Source organism: Heptranchias perlo, chromosome 29 (assembly GCF_035084215.1).
Source record: "Heptranchias perlo isolate sHepPer1 chromosome 29, sHepPer1.hap1, whole genome shotgun sequence".
In the NCBI taxonomy this organism is placed as follows: Eukaryota; Metazoa; Chordata; class Chondrichthyes; order Hexanchiformes; family Hexanchidae; genus Heptranchias; species Heptranchias perlo.
Window position 1 is genome coordinate 9,792,808 of NC_090353.1, and position 16,836 is coordinate 9,809,643.

General features: G+C 44.1%; 1 protein-coding gene across 5 annotated transcripts in view; it reads right to left on the minus strand.

The window, feature by feature from the left end:
* dpp9 (dipeptidyl-peptidase 9) overlaps nucleotides 1-16,836 on the minus strand; it is a 92,650-nt gene that overhangs the window by 36,579 nt on the left and 39,235 nt on the right. For all 5 annotated transcript variants that reach the window (XM_067968084.1, XM_067968085.1, XM_067968086.1 and 2 more), the window contains 2 exons: nucleotides 11,613-11,857; nucleotides 7,822-7,934 (listed from right to left, as the gene is read on the minus strand). In XM_067968084.1, the coding sequence (XP_067824185.1) occupies nucleotides 7,822-7,934; nucleotides 11,613-11,857 (358 nt within the window). The remainder of the gene's footprint in view (nucleotides 1-7,821; nucleotides 7,935-11,612; nucleotides 11,858-16,836) is intronic.

A 16,836-nucleotide genomic window follows, 5' to 3' on the forward strand; every position in this document is an offset into this window, starting at 1 on the left:
TTACACAAAATAAGGGCTCATGGGGTTGGGGGTAACATTAGCATGGATACGGGATAGGCCAACGGACAGAAAACAGAGTAGGGATAAACGGATCATTTTCAGGTTGGCAGGCTATAACTAGTGGGGTGCCGCAAGGATCGTTGCTTGGGCCTCAGCTATTTACAATATGTATCAATGACTTAGATGAGGGGACCAAGTGAAATGTATCCAAGTATGCTGACTAGACAAAGCTAGGTGGGAAAGGAAGCTGTGAGGGGGACACAGAGTCTGCAAAGGGATATAGACCGGTTAAGTGAGTGGGCAATAAGGTGGCAGATGGAGTACAATGTGGGGAAATGTGAGCCTATTCACTTTGGTAGGAAGAACAGAAAAAATATTTTTTAAATGGTAAGAAACTATTAAATGTTGGTATTCAGAGACTTGAGTGTCCTTGTACAAGAAACACAAAAAGTTAGCATGCGGGTACAGCAAGCAATTAGGAAAGCAAATGGCATGTTGGCCTTTATTGCAAGGGGATTGGAATACAAGAGTAAGGAAGTCTTACTACAATTGTACAGGGTTTTGGTAAGACCTCACCTGGAGTGCTGCGTACAGTTTTGGTCTCCTTATCTAAGGAAGGATACACTTGCCTTAGAGGGGGTGCAATGAAGGTTCACGAGGTTAATTCCTAGGATGAGGGTTGTCCTATGAGGTGAGGTTGAGTAGAATGAGCCTATACTCTCTGGAGTTTAGAAGAATGAGAGATGTCTCATTGAAACATAAGATTTTGAGGGGGCTGAGGGGCTTGACAGGGTAGATGCTAAGAGGCTGTTTCCCATGGCTGGAGAGTCTAGAACTAGGGGCATAGGGCTCGATTTTACCACCCGCTATCGGGTGCGTTCTCGGCGGAGGGCCCCGAAAATCGCGAAATCCGGGAACGGGACCGGATCCCGCCCACTTCCGGGTTCCCCGCTGACACGCCGGCGTGCGTGCGCAGCCCCCGCTGGTGGGAATCCCGCAGGCAATTAAAGCCAGCGGGATGCCACTTGACAATATTTAGTTAGGTATTTCAGGTCATTAACTGACCTGATTAAGGGACTGTGTGTGATTTTGGATCAACATGGGACTTTTCCCACACTGGGGGAAACACTCCCAGCTCGAATGGACGTGTTGCAGCTGTCAGCCTGTGGCAGCTGCAAAGGTCCATTTGACAGGTTGGGGGCGGGGGGGGGGGACCCTCACCCATTGCAGGAGGCCACTCTGTCACTTGGGACAAAGTTTGGCCTCCACCACCCTCCTCCTGACGGTCAAAGTCACCAACCTGCACACTTACCCCGGGTTCCGGAGACATGTACCTGCCTTGCGGACCCCCTCAGATGTACATCTTGCGGATGGGGGCCGCCGTAGCTGCAGTCATGACCTCCTCGGAGGGCGAACAGCATCACCAGCCATGCCATCCACCTCTGACACGTGGAGCTCCACAACACAATGCTGTGACACATCCACCTGTACAGCAGGAGGGAGGGCTACCGCAGAGAGAGATGCGTCGCAGAGGGCACTACCCTCGCCACAGGTTCCACAGACCGAGGCTCAGCCTCCTGGACCTCTCTGAGCAGCAGTGCACACGGAGGCTCAGAGTCACTCGACATGTAGCCGTGGACATCTGCAGCCTCTTTCATGCCGAGCTGCTCCTGGCTGGCCCGTGCACCACATTCCTACCTGTCGCTGTCAAAGTCACCACTGCCCTCCCGAACCTCTCCTCCGCAGCCTTCCAGGGTGCAACCGGGGACATCGCCGATGTCTCAGTCGTCTGCGCAGAACAGCCCTGCAAATACACCTACACCCACTCTGCAGTGACACAATGGGTGGCATCAGTGGTGGGTCCTCAGTGATACCCAGGAGCGGGCATTATTGCACAAACCGGAAGACTCGAAGACATGGCAGTAGTGGTGCCAATATAATGTGTGATGAGTTGTTCTGAAATTCAATATAGGTAACAACCATGACAAACCCTCAAACACCCTTGCGCATCCCCTTCATGCTCACGACATGTTTGCCTTACGCTGCCTACTGCACATATGTGATGCATGCTCTGTGGCTGCAGCACAGGTGGTGGCAGGTTGAGTGAGGCTGGCCGTGAGAGAGATGCACGAGAGGGTGAGTATGGGATAGAGCCATGAGATTGTATGAGGATTGGGTTGCGTGGTAGTGGCGGGGTGAGTACTGGCGAGGTGAGTAGGGGTTTGAGTGGGTATGAGGGGTGATGTGACAGAGTAGTGTTGGCAGTGCCGAAGGAGATGTGGGATGGGGGCAGTGACGTGGCAGACGGAGTGTAGGGAAAAGACTACGTGTACTCACTGTGGCTGACCTACTGAGGTCATTGGACCGCCTCCTGCACTGTGTGCAGGTGGACGATATGTTGGTGGCGCAGGTGACCCCCTCTGCCACCTCGAGCCAGGCCTTCCTGGTGGCGGAGGCGGGGCCGCTTCCTCGTGCCCGCCGGGTGGAAGATCTCTGTCCTCCCCCTCCTCCTCACCCCATGTATTGATACCTGGGGTGAGGCATCATTAAACTGGGAGCAGCCTTCCCCCTGGGCTGCTCCATGCAGTCATCTTTGCTATTGGTTGCAGCCTGTCAGTGGAGGACTGCCCCTTTAAATAGAGTGCCTCCAGCTGACAGATCTTACTGCGCATGTGCAGCCCGCCCGACGCGCAGATCAGCAGCGGGGAACCCGGAGGAGCAGGTAAGTGAATCCAATTAGTGGTTTGCCTGCTACGATCGCGCGGGAAACCCACTAATTTCACCGGGCGCGTTACCCACGCGCCCGCTAGCCCATCCGCCGAGAACCCGCAGGCCTGCTAAAATCAGGCCCATAGTCTCAGGATAAGGGGTCAGCCATCTAATACTGAGATGAGGAGGAATTTCTTCACTCAGAGGGTTGTGAATCTTTGGAATTCTCTTCCCGAGGACTGTGGATGCTCATTGAATATATTCAAGGCTGAGATAGATTTTTGGACTCTAGGGGAATCAAGTGAAATGGGGATGGGGCAGGAAAGTGGATTTGAGGTCGAAGATCAGCCATGATCTGACTGAATGGTGGAGCAGGCTCGAGGGGCCGTGTGGCCTACTCCTGCTCCTATTTCTTATGTTCTTATCAACATAACTGAAGTCTGTTATCCCTGGTACCATTCTAGTAAATCTCTTCTCCTCTCTAAGGCCTTCCGAAAGTTTGGTGCCCAGAATTGAACACAATACTCCAGCTGAGGCCTAACCAATGTTTTATAAAGGATTAGCATAACTTCCCTGCTTTTGTAATCAAGGCCTCTGAATAAAGCCCGGGATCCCATACGCTTTTTTTTTTTTAAAAACAGCCTTCTCAACTTGTCCTGCCACCTTCACAGATTTGTGTATGTGCCCCCAGGCCTCAACCCCTTCAAAATTGTACTGTTTAGTTTATATTGCTGCTCCTCATTCTTCCTACCAAAATGTATCATTTAACACTTGTGCATTAAATTTCATCTGCCATATGTCTGCCCATTTCACCAGTCTGTCTATGTCCTCCTGAAGTCTGTTACTATTCTCCACATTATTTGCTACATTTCAGAGTTTTGCATCATCTGAAAACTTTGAAATTACACCCAAGTCCAGCTTGTTAATATATATCAAAAAAGTAGTGGTTCTAATACTGACCCCTGGGCAACACCACTGTATACTTCCCTCCAGTGTGAAAAACAACTGGTCACCATTACTTTCTGTCCCTTAGCCAATTTTGTATCCACACTGCCACTGTCCCTTTAATCCCATGGGCTTTAATTTTGCTAACAAGTCTATTATGTGGTACTTATCAAATGCCCTTTGAAGGTCCATATACACACATCAATCACACTACCCCCATCAACCTCTTCATTACTTTAAAGTTTCCCCACCATCATTAGGCTGACTGGCCTGTAATTGCTGGGTTTATCCTTCTCCCCTTTTTTGAACAGGGGTTTGACATTTGCAATCCTCCAGCATCGTCCCCATATCTAAGGAGGATTGGAAGATTGTGGCCAGAGCCTCCACAATTTCCACCTTACTTCCCTCAGTACCTAGGATGCATCCCATCAGGACCAGGTGACTTTTCTACTGCGTACGGCCAATCTTTTAAGTACCTCCTCTTTATCCAAACCAATATTGCTACTATCTCCTTTACTGCTACAATGGCAGCATCCCCTTCTCCAGTGAAGACTGATGCAAAGTATTCATTTAGTGCCTCAGCCACGCCCTCTGCCTCCACAAGATTTTTTTTAAAATCCCTAATCTGTCCCACCCTTCCACCATTTATATGTTGAGACTTTTGTGTTCCTTATATTAGCCGCTAATCTATTCTCAGTCTCCCTTTGCCCCTCATTCCTTTTTTTAGATCTCCTTTGTACTTTCTGTATTCAGCCATACATTTGTCAGAAGCCTCCTTTTTCTGTTTCATTTTAATCTGTATCTTTAATCATCCAGGGAGCTCTACCTTTGGATGCCTTGCCTTTCCCCTTCGTAGGAAAATATCTTCTCTGTACCCAAACCAACTACTCCTTAAAAAGGCCTCCCATTGTTCAATTACTATTTTGCCTGCCAATTTTTGATTCCAAGCCACCTGGGCAACATCCCTTTTTAACTCACTGAAATTAGCCCTCCTCCAGTTAAGTATTTTCACATTTGATTGTTCCTTGTCCTCTTCCATAAATATTGTAAATCTAATGATATGATTGTGAAACTGAATTCAATAAATCTGGTGGGCTGACATCAAAGCTGCCGGTCATTAAAACCCAACTGGTTCACTAATGCCCTTCAGGGAATGGAACCTGCCAGGCCTGACCTGTGTAACCCCAGTACCAAACTCCTCGATTGACTCTTAATACCCTCTGAAGTGGCCTAGCACAATTGGTAGAAGGCAGTCACCACCTTCTGAGGGAAACTAGGAATGAGCAATAAATGTGGCCTTGCCAGAGAACAAAAAAAAACTGTCCCAGGCAGGAAACTTATCTAGAGATCATTGCTTTTGTGCCAGGAAGGATTTTGTGTGGAAGTTAGAAAGCACACTGATAACCAGAAATCCAGCTTAAGCAAATATTAGGATCTGCTTTCACTTCTGGCTGCTGGTATAAAACAGGATACCAGTCAGCCCAGGCACTGTTGCTCTTAGTGACCCATTCAAGAGCTGCATTGGCAGGGGTCCTACAGCTGGTTCCCTACCCCCTCAACCACAGAATGATGCACAACATAGGGAACCCTAGAGAGACAAACCCCTTGGAAAACAAGAGGCAAAAGGTATATTTTATGTGTTTAGTGTGTCTTGGAAAGGTGAAAACCACTAAAAACTTAGATGTTGTGGACTAACACTGGAAAGTCAATGAAGTTGTCCCTGTGTACACAGCAACCTGAACCTCAGTGGAAATGTTAGCAATTTATAAATAACATTTATAAATGTCAAATGTTAACATTCTCTGCTATTTTATTGCATCGGATTTGGCCACCCTACAGAAATGGCTCTAAACAGGGTTTCAGATACACTTCATTTGCAGAAAATACTAAGTCACAAAGCGACAGGGGAAGAGCAATTCATTCATGTCGGCCAGAATTTGATGTAGCGGGGCGTCTGCCATTAGTTAGACTTGCCCGTTTAGGTTTTTAATTTTCTTGCGTGACAAGTTGCTGGAAGTGCGAGCTGACAACATCACAGTGAGGGAAAAAGGCCATCTGGGGCCTGCGTGAACAGGGCACCTCCTTAACCAATCAGATTGAAGGACTGTGAAATAAACAGTGCAAGGACTGAAGTGTAAGTTAGAATGGCAAATTCATTGTCAAATCAGGTGCAGAAAGAATAAATAAATATAAATAGAGGGAAAGAAAGATTGGATTAAGAGTAAAGAGGCAAAGGAAAAGTTAAGAAAAACTAAAAATTTTAAATTTTACATTTAAAAAAAACTGCAACAATTCCTGAAGGAATGAGACTTCACACTTGTAATATTTAATTTTTAGTGCCAGAGGTTAATTGGCAGTAATTAACAGTTGCATCATTAAAGGGGTACTCAAGACTTGAAATGACAAGATTTAACGTTCTGTGGCAAGTTTAGTTAGTATCTACCATGCCATTCAATGCAGGTCAATGGTGAGGCAGACAGCAGGGTAGCATTTTCGCTAAGCTAATGGTGGAGGGGCACAACTCTGACAGCAACTTTTGGTATTGACATTTAAATGTGCACCTGCTCCTCGACTGAAGTTGGATTAGCCTCACCGTTATTTGAACAGCAAATTCTGGCTCAATACATTAATCGAACAGCTTCTCTTCACTTGGATTACAATTGCAATTTTTTTTCAACTTAGTAATTATTGAGATTCTGTTTCCTTGCAATAAGATTTTTTTAAATGGAGGGGGGGAAAAAAAAAACGATTTTACCAAACCTGCCTAACATTATTGCAAATCAGTAGCTGGAGTACATTAAAAGTTGAAGTGATGTTAGATCAAGCCATGAATTACACTGCACAAGTGATGTCCCAACTGCATGAAGGACTGGACGCTTCACTTCACAGGCTCTCAGTTAATAAAGTTAAGGTAGGCGCAGGATTTCATTCTGCCTTTTAGATGCCAACAGGTTGTTAAGTATATACTGTACCACAGACCAGAGCAGCAAGGGGTGCTTTTCCAAGGTCGGGATTAAAGGAAGTTACACTGTAAAGGGCGCGCGCATGTGGAAGAAACGTCGTTTTAATTACAGACTAATTTGAATTAAAAAACTATGACTACTCTGAAAATTTGTAAAACTAGATACTCTCAGCTAACAAGAAGGTTGGGGCCTAGAGTCATGGGCCTAGATTTTGCTGGAACGGGGCATCTCGCAGCATGCCCTGTTAGACTTGCTCGAGCAGGTTTAGGTTTTTAAAAAAGGTTTTGCCCACAAAGTTGCTGGAGTGCAGCAAGGGTAACAGGGCATCTGGGACCTTGGTGAACAACTGAACAAACAGTGTATCTGCTTAACAAATGAGGTTTAAGGATTGAGAAATAAACAGAGGAAGGACTGAGAAGGAGGGCGAATTAGAGTGGGTGAGTTCAATGTCAAATCAGATACAGACAAGATTACAAACAATGACCCATCCAGTAATGCAGCCTAGTCACCCACATAAGATGCTGGAGACATGAATTTATAAATAGTGGCACTGCACGTTTTGCTCAAAAATTGAAAGTGGATGAGCAAAGTTAAAATAACGGCATGATTTTAAGGGTCAGATGGTATTTAAGTGCAAGACCTACAGGTACCACCTTTGCCCACTTGTTACAAAGAAAGAATTGAGCACAGGTGAAAGGAAAAAAAAAGAAAAAAACCTCTGTCTCACCTTGGGCTGCGTGTGCACATTTCTTAGTAACAGAGCAGCATGGACACCACTGAGCAAGTTGCCTGCCCATATCTTCCTCTCAGCCTAGGTAGGAGGTGTGGTATGAGAGAGATGACAAAAAAAAAACAAAAAACCCTTAATTTTAAGTTTTGCTTTGTAAAAAAAATGCCTGCTCATGGCTTACGCCATACCTGCCCAGGAGGGCACGGGTTTGCTACTCCATGGTCTTGGCTGGCACGCTATTTGGTAACAAGTAGTGAGAGCAGGCAAGGTTACCAGGCAGCTGATATTCCCTCCCATTTAAGGTGATGCTTTGTGTTGCCATATGACAGAGATTGGCAGCAATGCACATGAAGAATCATGGTGATAAATCCTTGCCCTACCACTCCACAGCACTCTACATTGGAGCGTTAAAACACTCATGTGGCACCATCATGCAACCCAAAGCTAAAAGAATTCACAGAATAAATCTCTCACCTGGAAGTGATCAAGCATTTGTTTCCAAGACAGCAGCAAGAGAGCATCCTTCCGGGCCTTTTTTGGGATCTCAGAGTACAACAGAGAGTTCTCTCTACTCCCGTAAGGCATCCCTGTAGAAAAGACGGTTCTCAGTGTTAATCAGCAGTAATGTTACAATCCAGAGGTGATTCAGTCAATCACACAACTTTGACCAAGTTGTGACCAGTGACTAAAATGTTTCTACTCCAACTTTCAGCAGGGTCCATCCCCCTGTCCTGTCAGTTAAATGGCCAACTCTAGGCTGTTTTGTGAACACACTGGGAACAGTATCAAAGACAATACTTAGAGAATTGTATATTTGATAAGTAGCAACCATATATTCAATTTATCTCTGATGTGAAGTGGGATTTTTTCACTAAAACAATGAGTTATCCAATGATTTGAATTGAAAATGTAAATAAAGTAAAACGGAAATTTAGTGCTTAAAATATTCAAATGAACAATTTGAATTAATAACTTCAAATTAAGAGACTATAAAATGATATAGATTTTTACTATCAGTTTTAAAGAAGGAAATTTAGACATTTTACGTAAGGGAACTGGAATTAAGATTCCCACCAAATGCATTAAATAATTAGGTCCCTCATCTTCAAGTGCAAGAGATCTGCTACAGAATTATGCCAGATATGTTCACACTGCTCGATACATGTGCTGAGCTGTTCCAGATTAGAATCATCTACTAGTCAGTGACTGCCTCAGTCAGCTTTCAGTTGAACTGGCACAGAAGAGGATAATTGGAGTTTGCAGCAAGTGAGTCACTCCATTTACGTGGGATATCTAACAAGGGAGAGGCTCTTTTACATTCTCATACAGCAGGACCTGGGGATGATTCACAGTTGGGCAACAAGCCACAGAAAATTCCTTTCTGCCTCTTGCAATGTCACTGGATACTGACTCAGTCAGCGTCACAAAATTGACATTCTGAATTCGTAGAACCTTTGAATCTTGCAGCACAAAAAGAGGCCATTCATCCCATCATGTCCATGCTGGCTCTTTGAAAGTTATCAAATTAGTCCGACTCCTCTGCTCTTTCCTCACCGTGGCCCTGATAGTTTTTTCCCCTTCAAGTATTTATCTAATTCCTTTTTGAACATTACTATTGAATCTGCTTCCACCACTCTTTCCGGCAGTGCATTCCAGATCATAACACCGCATCAAAAAAATTCTCATCTCCCATCTGGTTCTTTTGCCAATTATCTTAAATCTGTGTCCGCTGGTTACTGACCCTCCTGCCAGTGAAAATAATTTCTCCCTTTTTATTCTATTATAACCCTTCATAATTTTGAACACTCAAATCTCCCCTTAACCTTCTCTGCTCAAAGGAGAACAATCCCAGATTGTCTCTTCTCTCCACATACAAGTCCCTCAGCCCAGGATTCCAAACAAAAAATAAACTTTCCATTTGTGCTGCCTTCTAGCTCTAAGTCACCAGATACTGGACTTCTCTACCTCACCCATACCTGCAGTGTATTTATCATGCATTTCCTCTATCAACATATCTTTACTGCACTAGAAGCTTGTATCAACTCAACTTAACTGGTTCTCGAAAGGATTTGTTGCTCATGGTGGATATATTGTAACATTATTGCAGCAATATGGTGCTTAACTGAAAATGTCAATGCGCTATGAGCACAGCTTCTGCTTCCATATGTGCACATGCAACTCAGAGGGGGCAGTTCAGCCAACCTGGTACCTGCACTGAGTTCAATTGACTCCCAATAACTATCAATTTGTCTCAAATTATGGGTACATTCCCCTCCCATTTCATCTAGCAGAATCAGTGCCACTGGAAACTAGCATGAAACCATTTCAAGCTTATTTTTCTTAGGATTCTTACAATCGGAACAGAAGAACACAAGAAATAGGAGCAGGAGTAGGCCAATCGGCCCCTCGAGCCTGCTCCGCCATTCAATAAGATCATGGCTGATCTAATACTAACCTCAAATTTAAATTCATGTCCAATTTCCTGCCCGCTCCCCGTAACCCCCAATTCCCTTTACTTCTAGGAAACTGTCGATTTCTGTTTTAAATTTATTTAATGATGTCGCGTCCACAGCTTCCTGGGGCAGCAAATTCCACAGACCCACCACCCTCTGAGTGAAGAAGTTTCTCCTCATCTCAGTTTTGAAAGAGCAGCCCCTTATTCTAAGATTATGCCCCCTAGTTCCAGTTTCACCCATCCTTGGGAACATCCTTACCGCATCCACCCGATCAAGCCCCTTCACAATCTTATATGTTTCAATAAGATCGCCTCTCATTCTTCTGAACTCCAACGAGTAGAGTCCCAATCTACTCAACCTCTCCTCATATGTCCACCCCCTCATCCCCGGGATTAACCAAGTGAACCTTCTTTGTACTGCCTCGAGAGCAAGTATGTCTTTTCTTAAGTATGGACACCAAAACTGTATGCAGTATTCCAGGTGCGGTCTCACCAATACCTTATATAACTGCAGCAATACCTCCCTGTTTTTATATTCTATCCCCCTAGCAATAAAAGCCAACATTCCGTTGGCCTTCTTGATCACCTGCATACTAACTTTTTGATTTTCTTGCACTGGGACCCCCAGATCCCTTTGTACTGCAGTACTTTCCAGTTTCTTGCCATTAAGATAATAACTTGCTCTCTGATTTTTCCTGCCAAAGTGCATAACCTCACATTTTCCAATATTGTATTGCATCTGCCAAATCTCCGCCCACTCACCCAGCCTGTCAAAATCCCCTTGTAGGTTTTTTATGTCCTCCTCACTCTCTACTTTCCCTCCCATCTTTGTATCATCTGCAAACTTTGATAGGTTACACTCGGTCCCCTCCTCAAAATCGTTAATATAGATTGTAAAGAGTTGGGGACCCAGCACCGACCCCTGCGGAACACCACTGGCTACTGGCTGCCAGTCCGAGAATGAACCATTTATCCCAACTCTCTGCTTCCTGGTAGATAACCAATCCTCCACCCATGCCAGAATATTACCCCCAATCCAGTGATTCATCACCTTCAGCAATAATCTTACGTGGCACCTTGTCGAATGCCTTCTGGAAGTCTAAATACACTACATCCACTGGTTCCCCTTTATCCACCCTGTACGTTATGTCCTCAAAGAACTCAAGCAAATTTGTCAGACATGACTTCTCCTTCATAAAGCCATGCTGACTTTGTCCTATTAAATCATGTTTATCCAAATGTTCCGCTACTGTCTCCTTAATAGACTCCAAAATGTTACCCACCACAGATGTTAGGCTAACTGGTCTATAATTTCCAGCCTTCTGCCTACTACCCTTTTTAAATAAGGCTGTTACATTAGCAGTTTTCCAATCTGCCGGGACCTTTGCCGAGTCCAGAGAATTTTGGAAAATTATTACCAAAGCATCCACAATCCCTACTGCCACTTCCCTCAAGACCCTAGGATGTAAGCCATCAGGTCCAGGGGATTTATCCGCCTTGAGTCCCATTAATTTACTGAGGCTTGCATCCCATCATTCTGCCCTTAAGGTCAATACCACAATCACCTCCTTCAAAAGGATGAAAAAAAATCCATGTTTCTCCAGCCTTTCCTCATTACTAAATCATCTGATGCTCAGGATCAGCCTATCTGAACTGCCTCCAGATACTGGATGTCTAAGTCTTGGTGACCGGAACTGGATACAGCACTCTAGGTGTCATCTGACCAAAACACTATAGTTTGAGCATGGCTTCCTGTGGCTCGTACTCTTGTTTGCCATGTAGTTCGACACTATTACGATCTAACACTTACCCAAGTAATAGACACGGTGGGAGTGCGGCCCAGAATCATCGTTTTTTGGAATGAACTGGAAATCATGAGGTGCTTTGTTAATGATGATGCCGGGGTACTTCCTGCTGCTGTGGATAATCTCTCTCAGTCCATCCCACGAGTGCTTCTCAATGTGGAACGGGGAGAGTGCATCCTCCATATCCACCACCTCTGTGCTTTCAGACAGCGCTTCCACCGTAGCCATTTCCTCGGCCCTTGCTACACAGCTGCAGCAAAAATAAAAACACGCTCTTTTCAATGTCACATATGTAAAGAAATGTACAGACAAGAAAAAAAGCATACAGCTGCTGTAGGCTCCTCCACTGCGTTTGCAAAGTCAGCAGCAAACATTATAGCTTTACTCTGTACAACACGAGACGGCAGTGGAAATACAAATCTGGTATGCACAGTATCAAAACTGAACTGATTTTCTTGGTCTACAAAAATACTCCATCCCCAATTGAAAACTTACAAGTATTCGAAAATCAGAATATTCTGATCGGCAAAGTGATGGGATAAATCGTAAGGCAACCGCAACTCACTTGTGATTGCCTAATGCACAAGCCATCTGGTAAGCTTCATTGTCAGAGATGGCTATATTCCAAAGCATAGTCTTGATGCAACACAGATTAATAAGCTCCGGTCAGGAGGGGATTCAGTTTGTTCTTCAAGAACTGCAAACACTGTTCAACTCAGGATGTCCCAAAACGCTTTATAGCCAATTAAGTATATTTGAAGTGTAGCCACTGTTGTAGTGTAGGAAACAAGGCAACCAATTTGCATACATGGTCACACAAACAGCAATGAGACAATGACCAAGATAATAGCTTTTTAAAAAAAAATTAAATGGTGTTGGTTGAGGGAAAAATAATGGCCAGGGCACCGGGAGAAGTCTCCTGTTCTTCTAACAGTGCCATAGGATCTTCTACATTCACCTGAAAGAGCAGACGGGCCTTGGTTTAATGTGTTATCCAAAAGACGGCACCTTCAACAGTACAGCAAACCCGCAGTACTGCACTGAAGTGTCAGCCTGGATTATGTGCTCAAGTCTCTGGAGTGAAACTTGAACGCACGAACTTCTGACTCAGAGGTGAGAGTGCTACTACTGAGCCACGGCTGACACCTTGAAGGTTGAATTGAATCTCTCAGCCTATTCCCAAAGTACATAAAATCTCACACTGGACTGTATGTGGAATTTAGCTACGTCTCAGTTCTAGCACTTATTACTGGACTGAAACACTCCTGTTGCATATTTACGGCATTATGGCAGCTAGTGAGATCTTTAAGAAAAAGCAAAGTAATTGAAATTGGAAGTGAAAAAAAAAACGTTTACACGAATCTACAGAGCACCGTGAGCAAAGTTAGGAACTGGGGTCTTCAACAAATTAAAGAGAAAGGAAAGTCTAAGAAACAAGCAATTTCTCATATATCCCCTTATAGTTAGTCTTTGGCCTTTAAGAAATATTTACCACATAAAATTATTGCTTTTAGTTCTGAGACCAGTTCCTTACTGTGTTGCCATCTATCAAATGAAGCAAGTGTGCAACTTTCTTGTGATGAACTGAAATCACATTGACAATCAGCTGCTCGATGTTTCTTTCAGTGCCTCAGCAGATTGTCGGGGTGATTTTAGTACAGGAAATCTTCACACACGCACTTCCCTATAACGTCAGCAATTTAAATAAATAGTCACAGCCAAGGGAGCCTCCCTCCCTCATTAAAAAGGAACTTTTGCAATTAAAAGCACCAATATAAATAGTAACGAGACAACTATTAAGTGTGCTCATTTCTTACATTTTTGTTTTAAGCATGCGACTGCAAAACAAAACACTACATGGAAACCACATGCATCCGCTGGCCTTACAGCCCAATCACCATCAGTCCTCATCTGAAATGTGGAATATCTTCTCCCTTCCCAATTCTCTTCCCACTTCTGAAGATGGTGATTCTTGCTGTCGTAACATTTCCATTGGTATCAGCAATCCTCTGATACCTCACTCAAATAGCCATTCATCTCAGGAGCAGAGACAGTGAATACTAGCTCATCTCCCATGGTGCTACTCACAGGTAGTATGGGGTCTGGAGCTTGGGTCATGATGGTTAGCAGCTAAACTGGTCTGCCATTTAAGAACAATGCTTAACTTAACCTGTCCTTATAAGAGCACTGCTTTACGTGCTCCTGTGGGAATCCAAGTCATGTTATTTGCTTGTAAACTTGAGAGCAATCACAGGACTGTAAATTTCAGATCAACACTTCTATAACAAAGTGTGACAAGTCCATCAGGATTATGAAGGATGCCGGCTTGATGCAAAATAGTTCATATAAACATCAGCAAATTTCCTGTAGCACCGCTTACAATAAGAGACGACAGGCTATTTTAAAAAGGACAGGAACATTATACCATACATAAGACAACATTTTGGTTTTGCTAAAATAGGTTACAAAGTCTAATGGCTGTTAAGTAAACACTGGGTGAGTTCACAGAGGTCGAGAGAACAGCTGCAGACATACTGACTCTAGCATCTTGTGTCCCTGGAAAATGCCTGTTTCTTTGTATATATGTAAAGTGCAACAAGCCAGATTTGCTGGTGGTGGACATAAAAACAGCATGCATTTCCTATTTTATTTGAGCAGAACAGGGGGAAGAGGCAAATGTATCATGACCAAACTGTTCCTGCTCGGGTCCACACATTTTTCAGCAAGAATCACTGGACAGCAAACAGGAGTGGGAACCCAGATTGATTTCCCCCCTCCCTAACCCTGGGGTGTTGAGGCTAATAGTTGCACACCAATTGCTGACCTGCTGAGCTTAACTAACGCAGCACAGTCCAGGGATCAATCCCAAGATATTCTCTGCATGGCTCAGGACCACCCTACACAGTAGATGATGTTGAACACTGGTCCCACTCTGTATAAAACAGAACTCTAATGTTTTATGCCCACATTCAGAGCCATCACATCCTAGAAATGTTAGGAGTGATGTGATCCGAATGAATGCAAATTTATTTAAATGCATGAAACTCTTTGTTTTAGCTGTTGTAACTGCAGCTTTAGTGTGAGGTGACAACACATCCCAGACACTAGTCTTAAACGTGAATACACATTAAAAAGTAGTAATATTTATAAACCAAAATGTTGACCATGCCCACTTACAACAATGGTGCAAAGAGCATCACGCGTAACTAAATGACTATCACAGCAACAAAAACATGCAGGAATAAGGGTTGCTCTTCAGCAAGGTGTTGGCCCACAGGACAGTGGTCATTCATGTAACGGTGCAACCAAAAGAGCACGAACCTCAAAGTGGAATCATTATTCGTTCCATCGCATCACATCCAGCTTACTATCAATAATTCCCTGCTTTTTGATAGTACAGTCTACACCTGACATTTTGAATTGTCAGATAATTTGAAAGAGAATTTAATGCTAAAAAAGTTTGAATCAAATAACTTTGAATTAAGAGTAAACTGCATTCCCCTCAACGTCATGTGATTAATGTAACCAAGGTATGCTAGATAGCATTGAAAGAAAGCGCATTGCCTGCCTTTGAGGGAATATGGCTCTCTACAGAGAGCTTAACTTGCAGTGAAGACGAGCAATAAGAAATGATCAAAGAGCCTGGGCTGATAAATTTGCAAACAAGGTGGAGGTTGCTCTCCAACAGAAGCAGAGATGCATTTGCAGCATTTAAAAGGCTAAGTCATTACAGCCTCTGTATTTCAGCCGCAATCAAAGCCTCAGATGGATTCCTGCTGGCAGATCAGAACATGCAGATTCAGCAGCCTACTTAAATGTCCATCCGCACCACCTTCTGAAGTGTTATCCCACCCGGCTTCCATGGCAGTACCTGACCAAAGCATTTCCACCACGAGGGGAAGTCGCTAAGGCTATTACAACTATGAGGTCAGGCAAGGCTCCAGCGATATACCAGTAGAATGTCACAGCTGGTGGAGATGCAGTGAATGACATCCTACACCATCAATGCAATGTGGCACAATCACCGTGTGCCGATTAGTATATATAACAGTGTGAATTGGTGCAAGTTTGCTTTCACCAATATTATCACAGCAGCCAGTTGTCCAGTGAAACTAGAACGGAACAGAGATGACAAATTATTTCAATTTCTAGCATCTTCTGCTCTTATTTCCAGCATTCGAGTTTTTTTTTTAAAACTCCCAATACACGTGCTGGAGTCTGGATATCCAAGTGGATTCCATCCCCCTCCCCCCACTCTATTACCAGAGACACTCAGGTCAATTGAAGAACCCAACTGGTGCCTGGCTGAGATCAACTAATTCACCACAGACTGGGAAACATACCTGGGACTTTCTGGCATGTACAATGCCATTTGGGCACTGATGCATGCTAAAATGGCAATAAAGCTGTAGCCTAAATTAACCAAATGTGCCCAGACTGTATTTTTAGAAGCTACTTCCCCCACCCCCCCCTTTCCAACAATGGAGAGAACACTTTTTGTTAAACATGGTTATACCATCCACAAACAAGTGTGGAGGAACATCTTTATTTTGACATATGCTGCTAATCACTGTTGTAATACTTTGTCTCGCACAGCAGGTGCTGCTAATTGAGGATGGCTGCACCAGAGCCACTAGGAATGGAGGGATTTGTGGGCTGGGGTTCTCCTATCAGTACATGGTTGGCAGGGTGGTCCGCACCCCTGGGGTCTACCTGTCTTACTTTTGCCATATTCCCAGGCCATGGGAGCCTTCTCTGGCAGATTTTCTGTGTTTCCCACCTCCTCTGCTGCAACCATTTACACCCCCTCTGGACCCATATTTTGTTTCTATACTTCTCATTGTCACCTCATTTTGCCTTGCACGATCATCATGTTCGTCGTTTAATCACTCCTGCCCTCCACCCTAACAGACCTCTCCCTTTTGTTCCCTTCCTCCCCCTTTTCCCTGGCTCCGTACTTGTTTAAAAGCAGTTAATCTCCAACATCTTCCAGTTCTGATGAAAGGTCATGTTAACTGTGTCTCTCGCCACAGATGCTGCCTGACCTGCCGAGTGTTTTCTAGTAGTTTCTGTTTTTATTTCAGGTTTCCAACACCCGCAGTATTTTGCTTTTGTTGTTCTGTTGTAATGGGAACCTTGTTACATGAACACTGAATAGTTTGTTACAGACTGCTTATTTTTAAAAAAAATATAGAATGAAATAGGAGTCATATCCTTCACAGGATGCTA